Source organism: Acomys russatus, chromosome 16 (assembly GCF_903995435.1).
Source record: "Acomys russatus chromosome 16, mAcoRus1.1, whole genome shotgun sequence".
In the NCBI taxonomy this organism is placed as follows: domain Eukaryota; kingdom Metazoa; phylum Chordata; class Mammalia; order Rodentia; family Muridae; genus Acomys; species Acomys russatus.
This window is the reverse complement of record NC_067152.1, coordinates 4,743,459-4,763,428: the sequence shown is the minus strand read 5'-3', so window position 1 is coordinate 4,763,428 and position 19,970 is coordinate 4,743,459. Positions and strand designations below refer to the sequence as shown.

Here is a 19,970-nt window from a genome sequence, read left to right as displayed (position 1 = left end):
CTCTTGCGGTTGCTGGTGCTGGGGCGTATTCAATTTTGTATCTTCCTAAAGGACTTGCTCAAAAACATCCTACTCTCCCGCACTAAGCACACAGTATGTATTCCACAAACCACGGGATTTACCCAACTCATCTTGAAGGTGCAATACTAAGTGGGTAACAAGGATTTCCACATGGGACCAAAACTGTAATACTCTGCACTGCCAGGATGTTACAGTGACAGGGTGAGAGGTCCTCGGCCCTGCAGATGGCTAAACAGAGCTGTGGGAAGTCCGGTGGGAAGCTGTGAGACGCAGAGGAAGCTGGCCACGCAGCTGGCAGTGCAGTGTAATACCTCACAGCGAACACTGTGGGGAAATACAACGTCTGGTTCCTTTCCACCTGTGGAGAACTAGCTGCCCTTTGAATAGGTGGGGCGGAATGTTTCTTCTTGTAACTCCGTCGCTCATCTCTATAATTGCTTAGAGACGAGGGATACCCAAGGATGGGTGAACAGCACAAAGCAGTGACTTAGTTTCTGACACCCGCTCAAAGAATGACCAGCCGAGGAAAGGACAAATGCACCCCAATAGTCATAACTGAGGTGAGAATGTACTCCCGAAGAAGGTCACCAACAGAGTTCTGGGGAATCAGGCACACAGGGTACAAATAGCTTGGAGCCAGGCCATTAAACAAAAGGTTTTTTTTTGTTGGGTTTTGTTTGTTTTTGTTTGTTTTGGGGCCTCCAACTCAAAGTGATCTCACTCAAGCGCACAAGTGCTGGTATTACAGATTGTTAGTTCATCAGAAAAGATGTGAGGTGGAAAATATTAACACTGAGGTGTTCTCTCTCTCTCTCTCTCTCTCTCTCTCTCTCTCTCTCTCTCTCTCTCTCTCTCTCTCTCTCTCTCTCCAGACAGGGTTTCTCTGTGTAGCCTTGGCTGTCCTGGACTCATTTTGTACACCAGGCTGGCCCCGAACTCACAGCGATCCGCCTGCCTCTGCCTCCCGAGTGCTGGGATTAAAGGCGTGCGCCACCAAGCCTGGCTTGAGGTTCTCTTTAAGACCTTAGCAAAAGCATGTTTCCCAAGCCCATTTGCCCCTAGTTACTCCTGTAAATCCAAACTCCTACAAATATATACATGTATGTATATATATGCATACATGCACACACATAGAAACAAACAAATAATAAATAATCTGTGTTCATTCTATCAGGCTGAGATGACCCATTGGATAAAGGCACCAAGTTGGACAACCTGAGTTTGATCCCAGAATTTACATGATGGAAAGAAGTGAGACCATGAGATTTCTAACCTACATTCATATGTGCTGCAGCATATTCATGCTTACACACACACAAAAACATTTAAAAAGCAAATGTGAAAGAATCTATAAATCAGGCTTGGTGGTGCACAAATGCATGCCTGTAATCCCAGCACTTGGGAGGCAAAGACGGGTGGATCTCTGTGAGTTTGAGGCCAGCCTCATCTACAGAGTGAGTCCCAGGACAGCTAAGGCTATGCTGAAAAACTCTGTCTCAAAACACAAAGGAAGAGGAGGAGGAGGAAGAAAAGGGGGGAGGGGAAGGGGAGAGGAGTCATCATCTACAGGGCCGAGAGATGACTTAGCACTTAGAAGCAATGCTGCTCTTTCAGAGGACCCAAGTTCAATTTCCATAACCTACATGACAACTCACAACTATCTGTAACTCCAGTTCCAGGGGGAGCTAATGCCCTCACACAGACATAAATACAGGTAAAACACCAGTGCACCTAAAATGAATAAATAAATAAATAAATCAGGCTGGAGAGATGACTCACTGGTTAAACAGCACTGGCTGCTCTTCCAGAAGGCTTGGGTTCAATTCCCAGCACTCACATGGCAGCTCACAGCTGTCTGTAACTTCAGTTCCAGGGAGTCCAACACCCTCACACAGACATACATACATACAGGCAAAACACCAATACACATATTTTTTTTTAATCATTGAAAATATAATTAATTTTTAAAAATCTATAAACACTGTTTTCATGAGTACCAATTACACAATGCTTTTGTTACTAATTTACAGTATCTAATAACAAAAAACAAATGGGTAAGAAGGCACCAGCCACCAATGGTAACAGGTGCACCCCACCAGAGGACTTCTGAGGTCCTACACCAGCTTTAAAGACAGTATTTACAGAAAACGCCAGAGCAGGGGTGCCTCGGTATTTTAATGGCACTAAGTGATCCACGGATCCCGAAAGGGAAGCAGCCAAACTCCTTAAAGAAGCAGAAAGATGGCCCCGTAGAGGCTAAGGACAGGCAAAAGACAACCTGGACTGTCCGAAAGCCCAATCACTGGGAGCCCTTGATGGCCAAATCGGCCTTAGACCTGACTATCTCTGCACTTCCTGTTCCGCCCAGCCGCCAGCGCAAGGGTGGAGCCAAGCTCGGCGCATGCGTTTGGAGCCTCTGCGCCCTGCAGTGCCACCGGAGCCCGGCAGAGGGCAGCCTTCCCCCTCTCGTGGATCTGTTGGCGCCTCCACGCCTGCAGGATTTCACCTCTGCTAAGGCTTCAGGGGGCGCTGCAGCAGCAAGAAGGCCTCTCGCTTTACCCAAAAGAGGGTGCAAAAATTAGCTGGGCGCCTACATTTTTTTTTTTTCATTACTGACTTATCCTCAGTACCTGAAATAGTTCCAAGACGTAGAAGACGTTTAATAAGTGTTTCCTGATGAAATAAAATGAAAGAAAGAATGAATGAATGAACACCTGAATTTGTAGTTGGAAGACTCAAGTCACACCTTGATTCTTATAGTGGAAAGAAGTCTGAGACAAGAAATCAGTAGAGTTAGTGGGCACGAGGCAGGCAACTACAGATCGCGGTCCGGGGGACTCAGGGATCAGCCAGTCCCGCCCTCTCCACTCCATCACTCCACCTTCATGCGTCCAAAGCTCGGCTCAGAGAGAGCCTTGCACCACCACACCATTGTGCCTGCTCTGCCAAGAACGGGTGTCTGCCTCCAAAACTAAACAGTCAGGTCCTGGCTGCTTAGAGAGGCCACTGGTGGCTTCAGGGGTCCTGTTTCTCTCTAGGAACTCTGGCTACTGGGGATTTCCTCAGCACCCGGGGATTTCCAAACAGCCTGTCCCTTCCCAAGTTCCCACAAAGCCCAAAGCCCAGGACCAGTCTCAATGACAGTTTCCCCAGGCTCCGCCTCACATCTCAGGGAGACTTGGGTCTCTGCGTCTACTAAATACACCACACTGTCTACATTCACGTCCCATGCTGTCTGCCTGACGCTCGAGGATGAACACAATGCGGCATTGTGCTCTTTTCATATAAATGACCGCTTTTCTCTGTTTCCACAGAAGGATAAAGGAGAACGGGCTTAAAGCTTCGGCTACACTGATTTAATAAAGCCTGAGGAAGCTCTTCCAGGCGGTGGGAGCCGGCATCCTGTAGGACTCATTCTCAAAGTCAGAGAGTCTCCTTCAGGCGCCCTCAGGTCCCGTCCCGCCCCCCCCATCCCGCCCCCAGCCTCCCCCTCCCTCCTCCCCCCACCCACCCCAACACACACACAACACAAGAGGGAACACAGAGCCAGTGTTTGAAGATCTGTGCTCACTTCTGGAGGCCCTTACAGGGCCTGTTTCTAGAACCCTTTGAAGTAACAACAAAGCCAAGCCAGGTCCCCACAGAAGCAGGAAGGGAAAGCTTCTGCTTTGCCTACCTGGCCTCCACCACCAAACACCACCACCACCCCACCCCACCCCGCCCCCACGTGCACAGCCGCCAAACCCACTGGGCGTGTGAGCACCTGCGTGTTACCAAGCCCGGCAGAAGCCACGCTTCGCAAGATGGGGAAGTGCTGCCCCAGTTGTGGTGGCACATTTCCAGGGACCTGTTGTCCCCAGGGCACCGGGATCCCAGAGTTGGTGAAGTGGAGAAATTGCCAAAGAGAACAAACCTTCCTTCCTGAGAGGAAGGGGAAATGCCACCAGGCCCAGCCTCGTGGCTGGGGGGATGGGGGTGGGGGGAGTCCTCTGCAGAAGGAGATAAGACTTCAAGAATTGCCTTCCTGCCCGCACCCCACATCTCTAGGAGCTCTCTGGCTCTCTGTTCAATGCAGTAGCCACTGGCCATGGTGTCCATTTAATTTTAAATTAAATAAAAACATCAGAGGTATTTCGCATTAAATTAACATCAAATTTAAAATTCTGTTTCTCTGTTGTGCCAGCTGCATTCCAAGTGTTCAGCGGCCACGTGACCACAGTACATTTCTGTTTCCCGGTGGTTTCTGTTGGACAGTTCCGGCTCAGGAATTTCCCCCTCCAAGTTGCTAAAGGCCATTCTTATCCAAGACTCCTTCAGAAAGTGTCCTGACTTGCCTCTGTTCTCTCTTCCCCGCTGCCCACAGTCTGCTTACACCCTGTTCCTGTCCCTGGGCCTCAAAAAGAAATGGGGGAGAGGGAGCCGTCGCAATTAGAATCTAGCCAATGAGCAGAAGCCGGACAGCACAGGGCTGAAAGGAGGCTGAATGGAAGCCTGCCTCTACCCCAAGGCGCCCTGGCTCAGGAGAAAGCCCCTCAGTCCAGCACAATCTGCCCTTGTTTCCACAGTCTCTGGGCCAGGCGCGGGTAAGACGGCTGGAATGTTGTGGCCAGAGGGTTTCCCCCACCAAAGCACTGGCTGCAGGAGAGGTGGTTGGTGGTGCCCCAGAAAGAGCCCTAAACGAAAACTTCAAGGTTTCGTTTCGAGGGCAAATAAAGTCCCAGGCCAGGGCTTCTGGCACGGGGCAGTGAAGGCCAAATTGGACACCTCCCTCTAGACAGCCACATGAAGCCAATGGGGTAGAGGAGAACAGACTCTGGACGCCTGCTAAAGTGCCTCAGATAAGCTCTACTAGGCCTGGGTGATCAAAACATGAGGCCACAGAGCAGATCTGGCTGCTAGCACATTCTACCACAGGGACTGAGCCTGAGGCTACATTAGTTAGAAAATCCACACGAGAGAGTCTGCGCACACTCCTAAGGGTGACAAGGATAAAGGCACAGAACAGCAGGCTAGGGCTGCCTCTCTGCTCTGGGCCTCTAGTCTTGCTTAGCCCTAGTGGAGCTGGGCCGCCAGGAGCAAGACGGGCATGAAGACAGATAACAACAGAGTAGGTTTGCCAACTGGAAAACAAGTAGGAAAAGGCCCGGTGCTCCGAAGGCATTGGCACCAGACAGGGTTTGACTGGGGAAAGCAAGGAAAACTCAGCACACGTTTGAAAGACTGGCGTGAAACTGTAAAGAACAGGTTGGACCTGAGGGCGAGCCATGCACGCTGAGGTTACAGAGTAGCCCTGAGGAAGCTCAGACTGCTTTCCTATCTGCACTGCAGAGACACTTTGGGCAAAGGCACTAGCCTCGGGGCATGTGTAAAGGCCGCACAGCTGAGTCATTAGCAGGACCCGGTGCCTGCGCCTGCAGCACTCCTGCGGGCAGATGGCCTCTGCTACAGACACCAAGCGCTTCCTGGGGTTCAGAGGCGGATTGATGACAGGGATGACCATCTTTGAGCCCAGATAGAAGTCCTGTTAGCCATGGTTCCGCCTGCTAGAGTTTCAGTTAGCCAGTCGACTGCAGTCCAAAAAACTGAACAGCAATTTTTTAGAAACAAATAATCCATCAGGTTGCTTATTGTTTTTGTTTGTTTGTTTGTTTTTGTTGTGTTTTTTTTTTCCAAGACAGAGTCTCTCTGTGTAGCCTTAGCTGTCCTGGACTCACTTTGTAGACCAGGCTGGTCTTGAACTCACTGCAATCCGCCAGCCTCTGCCTCTCAAGTGCTGGGATTAAAGGTGTGCGCCACCACGCCCTCCCCTTGCTTATTGTTTTTGTTTGGTTGTTTGGTTTGGTTTGGTTAGACAAGGTCTCACATAGCCCAGGCTGGCATCAGACTCACTACATAGTCCAGGGTGACCTTGAGTTCCTCCTGCTTCCATTTCCTAAGTGCCGGGACTGCAGGTGTTCATCAATGCACGTGGAAATGTATATTTTTTTATTACGATGTTCTCTCAGGACGATTTTTATCTGTTACTGTTAATCTCTTACTGTACCTCACTTATAAATTAAACTTTACCATATATATACATGTATAGGAAACAGTATCCACCGTGGGTCTGGCACCTCTGAGAACAAAGGGAAGCACATTAAAAGGTTTTCAGGTACTATTCAAAGTGATTATAAGCTGGCGGGGGGGGGGGGGGCACACCTTTAATCCCAGCACTCAGGAGATGGAGGCAGTCCCATCTCTTACTCTGAGGCCAGCCTGGGCTACAGATCGAGTTCCGGGACAGCTTTGCAGAGAAACCCTGTCTCAGGGGGGGAAAGTGATCATAAATGTTTTGCACCCATCAGTCCTCTGAAACACTTAGAAGAAAACACCACCATCGCTCTTATTTTATAGTAGAGGAAAATAAGGCTCAAAGAAATGAAAGAATTTCTCCAACATCCTTCAGCCAGAGGCCAGATTTGGACCAGGTAATCTAGCTGGGGCCACCAATCACCCAACACACAACCATACGACAGTCCTGATTTCTCTTGTCTCAGATGAACTGGAGGCAGCTCCTACTGGCAAAACTGCCCTTCCACCCAGCCCTTGTGCCTCACATCACCTCCCACAACAGCTGCAGATTGGGGACTGGGAGGGACAACAAAGACAGCGCCCTTACAGTTTAGGTTGCCCTCTCCCATGCTTACTATTTTTAATAAGTCAAGTACCTTCAGATTTATTTACTTTTATTTTCGTCTGTCTATGAGTGTTTTGTCTACATGTATGTATGTGGACTACATGCACACCTGGTGCCCTTGGAGGTCAGTAGAGGGTGTTGGACTCCCTGGAATTGGAGTTATAGACGTTGTGAGCCATCACATAGGTACCGGGAACTGAACACTGATCCTCTGCAAGAGTGCATTTTTGCTTATTTGTTTGTTTGTTTGTTTTGAGACAGGGTCTCCTTGTGTAACAGAGGCCTGGCTGTTCTAGACTCGCGTTGTAGACCAGGCTGGTCTTGAACTCACAGAGTCTGCCTGCCTCTGCCTCCCGAGCGCGGAGATTAAAGGTGTGCACCACTACCATGCCAGGCCCCAAGAACAAGTGTTCTTACCACTGAGTAACCTCTCCTCTCCAGTCCGTCTTTTGGCTGGTTTTGTCTCTTTGTTGAAGCAGGGTCTTATGCAGCCAGCTGGCCTCAGACTTGCTGTGTGGCTGATGCCAAACTTGAACCCTTGGTCCCTTTGCCTCCAACTCCCAACTGATATACAACAGATCACAGACGCACCCCATACCCAGCAAGGTCCCTCTTCCAATGGCGAAGAAAAGACACCTCAGAGAAGACACCTGTACAACAACAGTCAGAGAAAACACAAACGGGCCAGGGAACAATCAGCCTTTCCTTCACAGAGCCCCAGGCCTGTGCTGTGAAACTGCTTCCTGTGGACAGAGAAGGGAAGAGCTGGAGGCTAATAGCACAGATGCTTTGGAAGGGGCTGGTTGTGGGGGGGGAGGGCGCGGGGGTGGAGAACAACCCATCCTGGACTCTGTGAGGGGAGCATAGGCAGCACCAAGGCCATGCTCACACTCAGGGTCCTGCCACAAAGTCCAGTGGAGCAAGAACCAGTCATAGTGCCTAAGTGAACACAGAGGGGCCCCCATGTGCCTATGCACTGTGCTCTGCTCCCACCAGGGAGGGAAAGGGCATCTCAGGTTTGGGGGGGGGGTCATGCTGGCACTCCTCACTTTCTCCAGTCCCCACTATCTACAGAAGAAACTCATGTCAACCAGAAATCCTGAGGCCACAGGACATGGGGCTCCACCAGGCCCAGCTGAATGCTATAGGGAACAGGGCTGTTTGCTGTCACTGGATTCCAGGAAGGCAGACCACAGCAGTGCTCCACACACACCCTGCCTTAAAGGCCAGTGCCCAGTTTCTCTCTTGATATTTATTCCTCCTCATTCTCTGCATGTGTGTGTATGTGCAGTATGCATGTGTGTGTGTGTTGGGGAACGGTGTATCCATGTTCATGTATGTGTGGTGAGGCGTATGCATGTTTGTGCCTGTATGTGTGTAAGCCAAAATCTCATGTCAGGCATGCATCTTTCTCTATCATTTTCCTTCCTTTTCTTTCTTTCTTTCTTCTTTTTCTTTCTTTCTTTCTTTTTTTGTTTTTTGGTTTTTTTTTTGTTTTTGTTTTTGTTTTGGTTTTGGTTTGGTTTGGTTTTTTTGGAGACAGGGTTTCTCTGTGTAGCCTTGGCTGTCCTGAACTCTCTTTGTAGACCAGGCTGGCCTCGAACTCATGGGGATCCGCCTGCCTCTGCCTCCCGAGTGCTGGGATTATAGGTGTGTGCCACAGTGCCCAGCTTTCTTTTTCTTTTTTTTCTTTTAAGAATTATCTTGTTTTAATTTTATGTGTATTCATGTTTGTCCTGAATGCATGTATATATACACATGTGTGTCTGGTACCCATGGAGGACAGAGAATGGCATTGGGCCTCCTGGAATTGGGGTTACATTGGTTGCGAGCCTGCGTGAGATGCTATAAACCAAGAGCAGTGACCTCTTAACTGCTGAGCCATCTCTCCTGTCCAGCTCCTCTTTTCATTAAGGCAGCGTTTATCGCTGAACTTGGTGCTCAATCAGGACCTAATCTAGCTGGCCAGTGCTAAGCCTGAGGAGTCTGTGCCTCCCAGCGCTAGAATTACAGGCATACGGCACACATACACTTAGCTTTTGATGTGCATACGCTGATCCAAACTCAAGTCATCTGTCCGTTTATCTACTGAGCCATCTTTCCAGTCCCTACTTGTCTTCTTTTCAATCTTGATATATATCCAAATGAGTAGGACTTGATCCCACCCTGTGCCTGGTCCTTCAGGCAACCCAGGCACCTGTTCAGGAGGATACAAGGCTATGCCAGGCTCAGCACAAGCTGAGTCCCCCCAGTGCCCGGAGTGTCGGGCACACAGGCTGTTACAGCCTGGGCAGCTCAGGGGCGGGTGAGGTGGAAGACACCAGCCCAGCCATCAGCGGGCTGCACTCAAGCCAGTTTGTTAAAGGAAGGAGGGAGGCAGTAGGCAGAGCCCATCAGCAAGAACTCACACGGGAGACAACATCAAACCCTTGCCCCTTGCCATGCATCTAGAAGGTTCTAGATAAATCTCCAAATAGTGTCCCTTCAGTGTGATGGGTCTGGGCATGAAACCGGGTGTTACAAAGAGTCATGACGTTCTCAAGCTGCCTGACAGTGCTGTCACCACTTGGCCTCTAGCCCATGCCACCCAGGGCTGAGCTCTCGCTTTCTACAGGAGCCTATAGTTCTAGTGAAAGCACAGGCTCCTTCACTCATCACAGGACTGGGACTGCTAGTCTCCTCCCCCCTTCACTGTCCCCCCCCCACAAGACAAGCCCACAGTGTGACATGAGCAGGTGCTCCCTGATGCCCTACCCAGACTGCACAATGGCTGGAGGGTTGGGGTGGGGGTGGAGGGGTGTTCCCTGTGGCCTGGAGCCATCTCTCCCTCTCACCTCACATTTAGCCCTGTCCTTCTCCAGAGCCAAGGATGGCCTCCAAGTGCCCTGGGTGAGACCTCCCTCCCTGCGTACACCCTGTTTGTGCCACAGGGCCTGGCAAGTAAGTGTAGTTAGGGAGGAAGGAGGAAGTGAGTCAGCTCCTTACAGAAATGGGAATGGGAGGGCGAAGAAATGAGATCAGGGGACAAAGGACACAAGAGCTGCAAAGGTCACCAACAAAGGAACCTGGCCCTGGAAATGGTGAGAAGGCAGACGCCACCGCTGACAAAGTCAGGAGAGTCACCTCCTGCTGTGACAGGATGGTCCCAGTGGACCAGAGAACCTGGTGCTGGTAGGCAGGCCCCACCTGAGGATGGAATCCGAGGCTACTCCCCTTCCTGTTTCGTGTCAGGGCTAGACGCAGCAAGGCCTTGTGGGAAAGGGCCAGCCTCCTGTCTCCTCAGGCTTCCCCTTCCCACTACTGAGTCCTTTCAGTCCCTGAAGCCGTGGCTCCTCGGGACCTGACCAAGAGAGGGAGAGATGTTTACATCTGCCTGTGGGGGCTGAAAGCCTACCAGCCTGAGATCCAAGGACACAGCCGTTCCCACTGGCCTCTCTGGTGGCCTCTCTACCCATGTGGGAGCAGGGCCCCAGGCTCCAGCTGGGATTTGTTGCTGAGGCTGGAAGAGGTCCTTAGCGCGGACCTTCCCAGCCTGCAGACATTCCAGCACGGAGGCAGCCTAGGGGGAAACAGCAGGAAGGAAGAGGAAGCCGGGAGCCCAGGCCACATTCCAACCCCTCAGAGACCTGCAGACAGCAAGATAGGCACATTCCACTAGGGTCCCCTGACCGGACACTGCAGGCTCTCTTGTCACCCTGGGTCTCCAGCGCAGGCACAGGAGCAGGGAAGGCCTGGGCCTCTCCCTAGCCAGGATGCTGCTCCCAGATTTACGCAGAGCCTCATTCTCCTGCACTCCTGTGAGAGATGCCCAGCCCCAACTACACAAGAGCTAGTCAGTGAGTCCAGGCCAGAGAAGCAACATTCTGCAGACAGGTCACGGAAGCCTGGCAAAGAGGAATGTTCTAACAACCTTGGCTACACAAAGAATACCAAACAAGGAAGCCAGTTTCTGGCTAAAGAACCTCTTATCATCATCTGCAAACGCCTGCATGGGTCCCCACCACTCACTCTCCCAACGCTGACTTCCACCTGCTGCACGAGAGAAGCAACCAGATAACTAACCAAGTCCCAACGGATGCTGCTACGAGGAAGGGTGCGTGCTCCAAGGGTTGCAATGGAGGCCATAGAGAAGGATGGGTGCTGCTGAGGTGGACCCAGTCATGGTCTGAGAGGATCAGGGACCTGGGGAAGTGGCATTTAGACTTCGGGAAGTGTGCATGTGTGCATGTGGTACTCAGGGGAAGGTACTGTGGTCAAGAGGAGTACCCAGAATTCCATGTTAGGAGCCCATGAGAACCCAAGGGCTGGACACCCACCTCCTGGGCCCTCCACTGTCATTACTCCTTCAGCTCCTTCCATCACTGTCAGAGGGGACGCTCCAGGGACTCTGAGAAGAGTGTGAGAGGACAGGCCACAAAGGTGAGGAGGGCAATGTGCATGCCCCCTAGATCTAGGATCTGACAGGAAAGCTGTGGGAGGGGCAGCAGGGTGTATGTGTCCCTCCTCCCCTAACCTGCCAAGGCAGCCGCCCCAGCCTTCTAGAAGCTCCCTCATCTACACCACTTTTGCTACATCTGCAAGCGACCTGTTGCCATCTGCTGTTCGCTTCCTCCAGCTGACTCTGCAGGACACACTGAGATCACCAGTCACATCCCTCTGGAGGACAACACAGTCACCTCTAGCTTCCCCTGCCTTCCTGGCAGAGAGACAAGGAACGAAGAGGGTTCTAGGCTTGGGGCCTCGTGGGGGGGGGGGACACAGGTCTGCTGTGGGTTCTAAGTGAGGGTTACAGCCTCACCTATAATTTCCCATGCTGCTCCTCAAGGCTTCTCTGTTCAGGGGAATCTTAGGTAGGTCCCAGCAATCACCCCCCGAGAGGACATCAGCTCCCACACCCACAGTGGTCTGGGCAGCATAGAGAAGCCAGAGTCTACGCAGAGTGGAGGGACGCTGAGTGAGCCAGGGCAGAAAGGCCATGCCCTGATGCTGAAAGACATATGGCAGGAGATAAAGAGACTCTCTGGTGTGGTGGCCCAGGTCTAAGGAAATCATCTCCCAACCGAACTATGGCCAACTGAAAAATAAGCTGTGCTGACAACGTCCTCTGTATTGAACAGATCCTAGGCTGTTGCCAACCACCAGCCAGGAGCTGGAATTGGCTGTGCCCCTGAGACTGCACAGCAGGGGGCAGGGAAACCATGAAAAACACGGGACTCCTTCACAGTGCCTGTCTGACACAGTAAGTGCCCACAGACTTGCCTGATGCCTAGGGCACTTCCGCACCACACCATGGACAATGGAGGCGCCAGACATCTTGTCCTGGCAGCAGGGGTGCCCCTACCTCAACCGGGTCATAGATCCCCATTGCTCCCCCCACAGGCTGACTTCCGCTCCAGGCTTCAGGGGGAGAATCTAGCTGCTTGGGGCCTGGGGTGGCAGGAACCCCGCTGGCAGGCAGAGTACATGCTTGTGGTTTCTGGGAAGTGCTGTAGAGATTTGCAGCATTTTTAAAATACTTGTGTTCCCGGCCTCCACACACACACACACCCTCCACCCCACTCCCCAGCCACCCCCAGTCAGGGTGCTTGCCTATCTGGTATTTTCCAGAACCATTTCCATGTAAATAAGAGATTAGAAGGAAGCAGAGGGCATAGGGCAGTGTCCTGGGTGGCTTAGGGCAAGCCACTTTTAAGGCCCTGCCCCCATGCCAAGCTGCGCCTATAAAAACAGCCATTGACCAGAGTATGTACCCACACCCTGTTCAATGTGGCCTAGGCATTGTGCCCACCACCCACGGGCTGCGTGGCTGGAGCACTCCAGGCCTGCTGTTCATCGTAAGGAAAGAGGACAGAGAAAGGAGACCTGGCAGAACAGAATTAGCTTTGCTCACTGCTCATGGTCCCTAGCAATCCAGGACAGTGAACCCCCAAGCTCCCCAGGACCTTACACCCACCACTTCTTGCACTTTTGACACCTGCCCACTGGGCCTTCATCACCACTGGGCTCTGGTGTGGCAACACTCTGATGTCAGAGGTGCCTGAAGCTTTGGCAATAAAACGAAATTAAAATTTCCTGTTTAAAACAAACAAAGAAACAAGCAAGCAAACAAATAAAATCCCTCAAAATTCCTCTAAGGATCATTTGGGGGGAAATTAAGAACAGAAGCGCTACTGAACTGCAAACCCAAGCAGCACCTAGCAGCCCCGCCCCCACCCCGGCCCCATCCCGACCGACCCCCACCCCCACCACTCAGCAGCCCGCCAGCCGCACATTTCCAAGCTGTCCTTGGTACTCCCGCAGGCCCCATTCCTGATGGCACCTCGTTGACAAGGTTAATGTGGCTCCTACCGTTCCTACCCAGGAGTCTTGAAACTCCCCAACAGCCAAAGGGACACTGGTGCCCTCTCCCCCGACGCACTAGTCTCCACTACAAAACCTGGATGGGGATGTGGGCTACCCAGCATGCCTTCTCATCCTTTGGCTGACCTATCTGCTTTTGTTTGTTGGTTGGTTTATTTCAGTGCTGGGATAACGTCCAGGACGTCCCCACACGCTAAGCAATGCTCGGCTGGAGCCCCAACCCCTGGGCTACCTTAAATAGAAGGGTTAGCCTGGGAATCCCCACAGATAGGAAACCTACAAGGAGACAGCACTGGAGAGCAGTAGAAAGCTGCATCCTTGGACGGTTCCATCCCTGGGCAGCAGGAAGACACTAACTTCCCAGAGTCTCACGCGGGTCAGCAGCACGCCTGCTACATAAGCATGCCTGTGTCCTATAAAGACCCCCGGATGACAGCACCCTGGCTAACCTGCTCGCCCCCTGCTCTGTCTTCCCCAGAGACACCTAGAGGAAAGCTGCTGGGCGTCGCTGCTTATCCAATCTAACCCAAATCTCTGGGAGGAGCGAACAGATACATTTTTGTAGAATCAAGGGTCACTTCCACTAAGGTGGCCTCTGTTGACTGCCACTTTTCCTAGGGTCAGACCTGGCCACTTCCTCCTTCCCACATTTCTGCGCATGTGCTCAGCCTTATGCCAAAGCAGCTATGGTGCTCGGCTGCACATCCGTGCCTAGGTCTGTGCTTCCTCAAGGAAGTCATATTTTACTTAGTCAACCCCTCATGCCCAGCACTGTGCCTGGCCCTTGAGCAGACTTCACTGTCTGTCGGGGGAGGGGGGCAGAGGAGGGATGAGTGACTGGAAACTGGCAAGACCCAAGCCTGGGTCTTCAAACAGATGCCTGTTTGGTGGATAGTTGCAGCAAAAGGCAGGTAGTATAAATAAATAAATAAATAAATAAATAAATAAATAAATAAATAAATAAATAAATAACAAAAAAGACAGGTAGCGGTGGCGGGAAAGCTAGGTGCTCTGACAATCCCGCCAAGTCATTTTTGTCACTCAGGCCTCAAGTGTCTCTTAGCACTCTGGTTCACCTCTCCCTGCCTTCCATGGCACCCATCTTGTAGCTAGGGACCAGGTGGAAAGGGTTTGCAAATTCTGCTTACACCTTGTGAGACGGAGTCCCAAAGGCTGTCTCTCCCACTGGGGCCTTCAAAACGGGCCACAAAGAACGGAGGCCTCGGCCCCCATCTGTGTGTGGGAGAGAACAGATGGCTAGTCAACTCCCTCAGAGTTCCCTGGAGACAGGCAGCGTGTGGACACAGTTGATGGATGACCTGATGGAACTACTGTCGGCAGGGGCACCCCCGCCCCACCCCGCCCAGACGCTTGAGGATGCGGGGAGACTCTTGGCTTGGAAGCCTGGGTTGGAACCAATGCCAGACGATGAGCAGAAGTCGCAGTAGGAAGAAGAGGGTTTAAGCTGAGAGCCCCAAGAGAGCTGGTGAGCCTCCCCACTCAGCTCCTGGGGTCTGTCTCAAGAAGCTGGAAACGGTGGGCTCACTCCGCCCCCATGCTTGTCTGTGAGCCCTCACAGCTAACCCAAGTGGAAGAAGGTAGAAAAATTCTGTCAGCCCCGAGTGTTCTATAGCGAGCACAGGTTGCTTCAGAAGTCACATAGGGATGGGGTTTCCTGTGGTACACTCTGTCCTGTCAGATCTGTTAGGCTTAAATGTAGGGAAGAAGTCCTCCAGGCACCAGCTGGGTTGGTCCTATGGGGGCTGGCGCAAGCCAGGACTTCAAGGATACCAGCTGTAAGGTGGCGGCCACCGGTATCTCTGAGCTACAAGCATCTGCTTCCCAGGGGATGGCGTAGCAGCATCGAGCTGGGAAGGGAAAGTGGCTGGGAAATGTGAGACACCAGGATAGTCCCTGAGCTATAAGGAGTAAACGTAGTGGCATCTGGGATGCCAGGCTCAGGGCCCCAGAGGCCTGGCTGTGGTTCGGCAGCGAGCTAGCAACAATACCTCAGGGGATTCATGCTTGAAGAAGAAAATTCCATCTGTTAAAAGCAGCATTAGCGGAGGAGGAAAAGACAAGTGTGGCGGGTATATTGTGACCTTGGCTCTGAGGTAAAACGGTTTCCCTTTCATGGCTCCCTTTAAATCAAGGTTCCTTGAGTTCAGCCCAGCTAGCTGGCCAACACAGAAGGGCTGCACAATGCGCATCTCTTTTTTTTCTTTGTTAAATGTGTAGCCCAGGTTGGCCTCGAACTCTTGGTCCTCCTGCCTCTGCCTCCTTCAGCAAATCCTACAGGCGTGTGCCACCACAACCGGGTCTTTAATTAATTAATTAATTAATTAATTAGTTTATTTATTTATTGAGACAGAGACTTTCTACGTAGCCCTGGCTGTCCTGGAGCTCACCATATAGACCAGGCTGCCCTCAAACTCACAGAGATCCCCCTGCCTCTGCTTCCTTACAGGCATTCCCTGCTGCACCTGGCTCTTTTCTGAGTTAGTTAAATAGATTTTTTTTTTATATGAACATTTTACCAGCATGTACGTGTATGCACTTTACTATTCCTGGTGCCCCAAGAAGGCAGAAGGAGGCTTCTGGTCCCCTGGAACTGGGGTTACGTTTGGTTGGAAGGCACTGGGAACTGAACCTAGGTGTTCAGCAAGAATAACAAGTGCATTCAACTGCTCAGCCTCTCTAGCCCGCCTCCTCTTTTTCTTCTTGTTTCTTCTTCTTTAGTATAATTATTAGTGTGTGTGTGTGTGTGTGTCTGAAGTACAGGCACATGGAGGTCAGAGGACAAGTTTTAGAAGTTGGGTCTCGTTATTCTCTGGGGTCCAGGAACTAAACTCAAGACTGTTGGCCTTGCACGGTAAGTGCGTTGCCCGCCGTGCCCTATCTCTGGCCCTCAATGTGTATCTCTCAAATGAATAAGTGCAGGTCCCTCTCTGGATTCCACATAGGCCACCACCCCTCACCTCCACCCCCTCACCACCGCCCCCCGCCCCCCACCACCACCACTAAACCTCCCTTCTGCAAAGCTGTCCAAACCCAACCAGTTCCAGTATAAAGGAAGACCTGGAACATCAGTCCAGTGTGTCTGCCTAAGTCCGGCCTGCCTCCCCCAGCCTCCTCCACATCCATGTAGTGGTCCTGCAAGACTGAGTGTCACCCAGAGCTTCCTACTCCCCCTCACTGGGAGCGGGGCTCCGCCTGCTTCCTCCACACTTCCTCCCCTTTCTGACTTTGGCACATCTGGCTCATCACTTAGTGCTGAAAGGTCCCAGGCAGGTCACGCGCTGCCGAGGCCACGGGGCATAGGTCTGGACCGTCCTAAGACACACAGCTGGACAAGAATAACGGCTGAAGGCTCTAACTTGCCCGTCATCACACGCCATGTCCACACAGGATGTTCAAAATTATTTTCGCTGTCCTTGCACCAAATGATCACTGAGGCTTTGAGGACTGCATGCTCCAAGGAGATCTCTGCTCTCAAGCCTCCCACTGGGGTTTTCCCTGGAGATCACAACTGGTGGGCCTCAGGGACAGTCAGGCTGCAAACTGTCTCTGTACTGTAGATAAATCTCAACTATGACTAAGTTCCTTACGGCCTTACTCCTGCTATCTAACATACTGTTCAACGCCTCCTTCACTCAGGGCGAGAGGAACCTGCAGCAGAAGTCATCTCCCTCGGAACGGCAGCCACGGAGCCATACACCCCAGGTAGCCATGATTTTAAGTGGTTGGTCATATTGTTTTCACTTCTGAGGTCTAAACAGCACGGGATTCCCATACCGTGATGCTCGCATACTCTCGGATCAGGGACTGGCACCTGTCAACCAACATCTCCTATTTAGGGCTCAGGAGATACGGTACCCAGGTCCCTACGCTGTCTCTGTATGATGAGGCTGAACGCTTCCTCACCAACCACACACAGGCATCTCACTGGGGGTGCCCGGAGAGCAGCTGAAGCTCAGGCCAAAGCTGATCTTAATCCAATACCCTTGAAAAATCACAAGGCTGGGGCTGGAGAGATGGCTCATCGGATAAGGACACTGCCTGCTCTTCTGGAGGTCCTGAATTCCAATTTCCAGCACCCACATGGTGGCTCACACTCATCTGTGCTCTCTTCTGGCATGTAGGTTAGAGCGCTCATACATGAAATAAATAAATAAAATCTTAAAAAAAAAAAAAAAATCACAAGGCTGAATGTAATCCTGTCAATCCAAAAGGACGTTGGATGGAAACATCAGACCAGGAGGCCCAGCTGAATGACTGAGGACTTTCTTCCAGTAAGCTTTTGGGAGATTGCCTTCGGCTTCTTGTCACGGCACAGAAAGAGCAAAGGTGTGACTTAGTACCTGAGCTTCCATTCTGGGGCACCCTCTCCTTGCGTGGCTCCCCCCTAACAGCCCAGCTTTCCATATCCACACTTGGTAAGCTCCGCTCACAGTTCTTGGGTACCCGGGGTGGGGGATGCTCAAATGCCCCTTCCTCCCTGCTCACCCCATACTTAGGGAAGCACTCACATCAGCCGGCTCCCTGCGGTGTCCATCACCAGTTCGCAGCCAGCTCCGGCTCAGCTCGCTGAGCTCTGGGATGGGCTGCACCTTGAGCCGCACACTGTCCCCAGACTGCCGGATCATCTCTACGATTTCATCCCTGGACTTATTTTCCACATTCTGTCCGTTAATCTCCACCAGCCGATCTCCTGGCACCAGCCCCAAGGCCAGGTCCTTGGTGCCTGCGCCTGGCTCGGCAAAGTGAACCACCCGCCGATAAGCCTGCCCCTCAGGGGCCCGGTCCAGCATGGTTGTGCGCCGTAGTGAGAAGCCAAAGTCTCCCGTGGGTCGTCGCTGCAACTCTAGCTCCCGGAGAGCAGGAGGTGGCGGGGGCACCACAGCAGGGAGACGTAGGTCAGCGGGGAATCTTTTAGTCACCAGCTCGGGGACTCGAGACCGTGGTCCTGATCGAGGGATGCCTAGCCCAGGATGCTGCAATAGCTGTCCCTCAAGCGTCCTCACCTCTACCTGAGGTGATGGAGCTGCAGAGTGCTCAGAGGGGGTCGACGTCTCTGAAGCACTCTCATCTCGGCTCCTCTGGGAGAAGGAGAAACGTTTGACAATCATCTGAGAGTTCTGCTTGGCCAGGGAGCCGAACTTGGCTGCCCGCTGCAGCACAGAGCCCCGGAAGCTGCCTTCCTCACCCTTGAGGTCATCACTGGAGCTGGCTGTGCTTAGGTGGCCCGAGTCCAGGATGACGCTGCCCCGATTGCTGTCAGAGTCGATGTCTGTCAGGTGCAGGTCGGAGCCGCTGGCCACCTTGATAGGGATGGGGTTGGAGATTTCCAGGCGAGTCTTGGATTCACGCTTGGAGGACCGGTTCAGGTTGAAGAAGCCGCGGCGCATGCTCATCTCTTCCAGACTCCGCAGTTCTGCGGCTGACATGCGCTCCTTCTTCTCCCTCTTCTCCTTCTTCTCCTTCCGCCCACCATCTTTGTCCTTATCTTTCTTCATGAGGTTAAACATGGTGGATGTGCTGGCTTTAGGGGTTGTGTCCCCAGCGAACTATGAATGCGTAACACGGGGTCTTTGGACCCTACCTTGTAGCTGCAAGTAGAAACAGAGAAAAGCTATTCAGTTTTTTCCCCCAGTTCAGACAGAGACAGCCGGCACTGATGAACCAGTCACTCCCTATGGAGGGCTAACGGCGCTAATGATGTGCCAGGCACTCTGATTTACATAATTTAATCTAACTCTACTTCGTGCTGTAGACCAAAGTGTAGGTGTGCCTGGAGAGACTCAACCTACAGAAAGCACTATGGCAGCCTGGAACCCAAATGAAGAACAGAACGCAAAAGGAAACGGACAAGACTCTGCAAACGTCACCTCCCCACAAGCATGTCCACTGAAGTGACGGGCACCCCACGTGACTGAGCTCCTTCCTATGTCTGGTATCCCCAGAATAGCAGCCTTAGAGCCTGCCTCAAAGACCTTGGAGGCTCCAACTTTTTAAAACAATATTCATTTGTATGAGTGTTTTGCCTGCCTGCCAGTATGAGCACCTAGGGCTACAAAAGACCACAAGGGTGTTGGCTCCCTGGTCCTGGAGTTAGAGACAGTTGTGAATACCCATATGGATGCTGGGAACTGAACCCAGGTCCTCTGCAGGAGTAACAAGTGCTTTTAAGCACTGAGCCATCTTTCCAGCATTTATGTGAAGTCACACATTCAAGCCGGGCGGTGGTGGCACGGGCCTTTAATCCCAGCACTTGGGAGGCAGAAGATGGGGGAATCTCTGTGAGTTCGAGGCCAGCTTGGACTACTGAGTGTGTTCCAGGACAGCCAAGGTTACACAGAGAAACCCTGTCTTATAGCAAACAAACAACCAAACAAAGAAACAAACAAGCAGCCTTCCTAGGCAGCCCTCACAGCATTCCTGCAAAGTATATGTCTTCATGTCTGCTTCACAAATGAGAAAAACGTCCCTTGGGAAGTTGGCTATTTCAGGTGCTACTCATGAAATAAGTGGCAGTGCTAACTGTGTCCCTTCTGATGCTCTGGGTGCCCAGGGTAAGGCAGGGAAGGAAGGAAGGGGAAGTCCCAGACGTACACAGGACAGACAGTATAAGGTGGGGGTGGGGTGAGGTTGGCTAGATAAACAGGATCCTGAAAAACTCACATCCTTTTCCCGAGACCAACAACTAAATATAGAATAAGGAAGAAAGTTGGGGCAGCCCGAGAGGAAAGCGCAGCTCCAGGATGTGAGCACCTGTGGTCCCAGCCTGCCCCCCCCCCCCCCCCCGCACTCTCATGTCCCCGATTGGGGGAAGGAGTAAGAAAACCCTGGTGGGGGCAGAGCTCAGAGAGCCTTTCTTACTCTAACCAGCAGGGAACACAAAATAGAAGTAGGC

The 19,970-nt window shown here is 52.1% G+C and overlaps 1 protein-coding gene across 1 annotated transcript in view; it reads right to left on the bottom strand.

Annotated features, from left to right (window-relative positions):
- The window catches only part of Myo18a (myosin XVIIIA), a 107,711-nt gene that overhangs the window by 75,480 nt on the left and 12,261 nt on the right, over positions 1–19,970 (bottom strand). The window contains 1 exon segment of the mRNA XM_051158025.1: positions 17,587–18,666. Within this exon segment, the coding sequence (XP_051013982.1) occupies positions 17,587–18,585 (999 nt within the window). The 5' untranslated portion in view covers positions 18,586–18,666.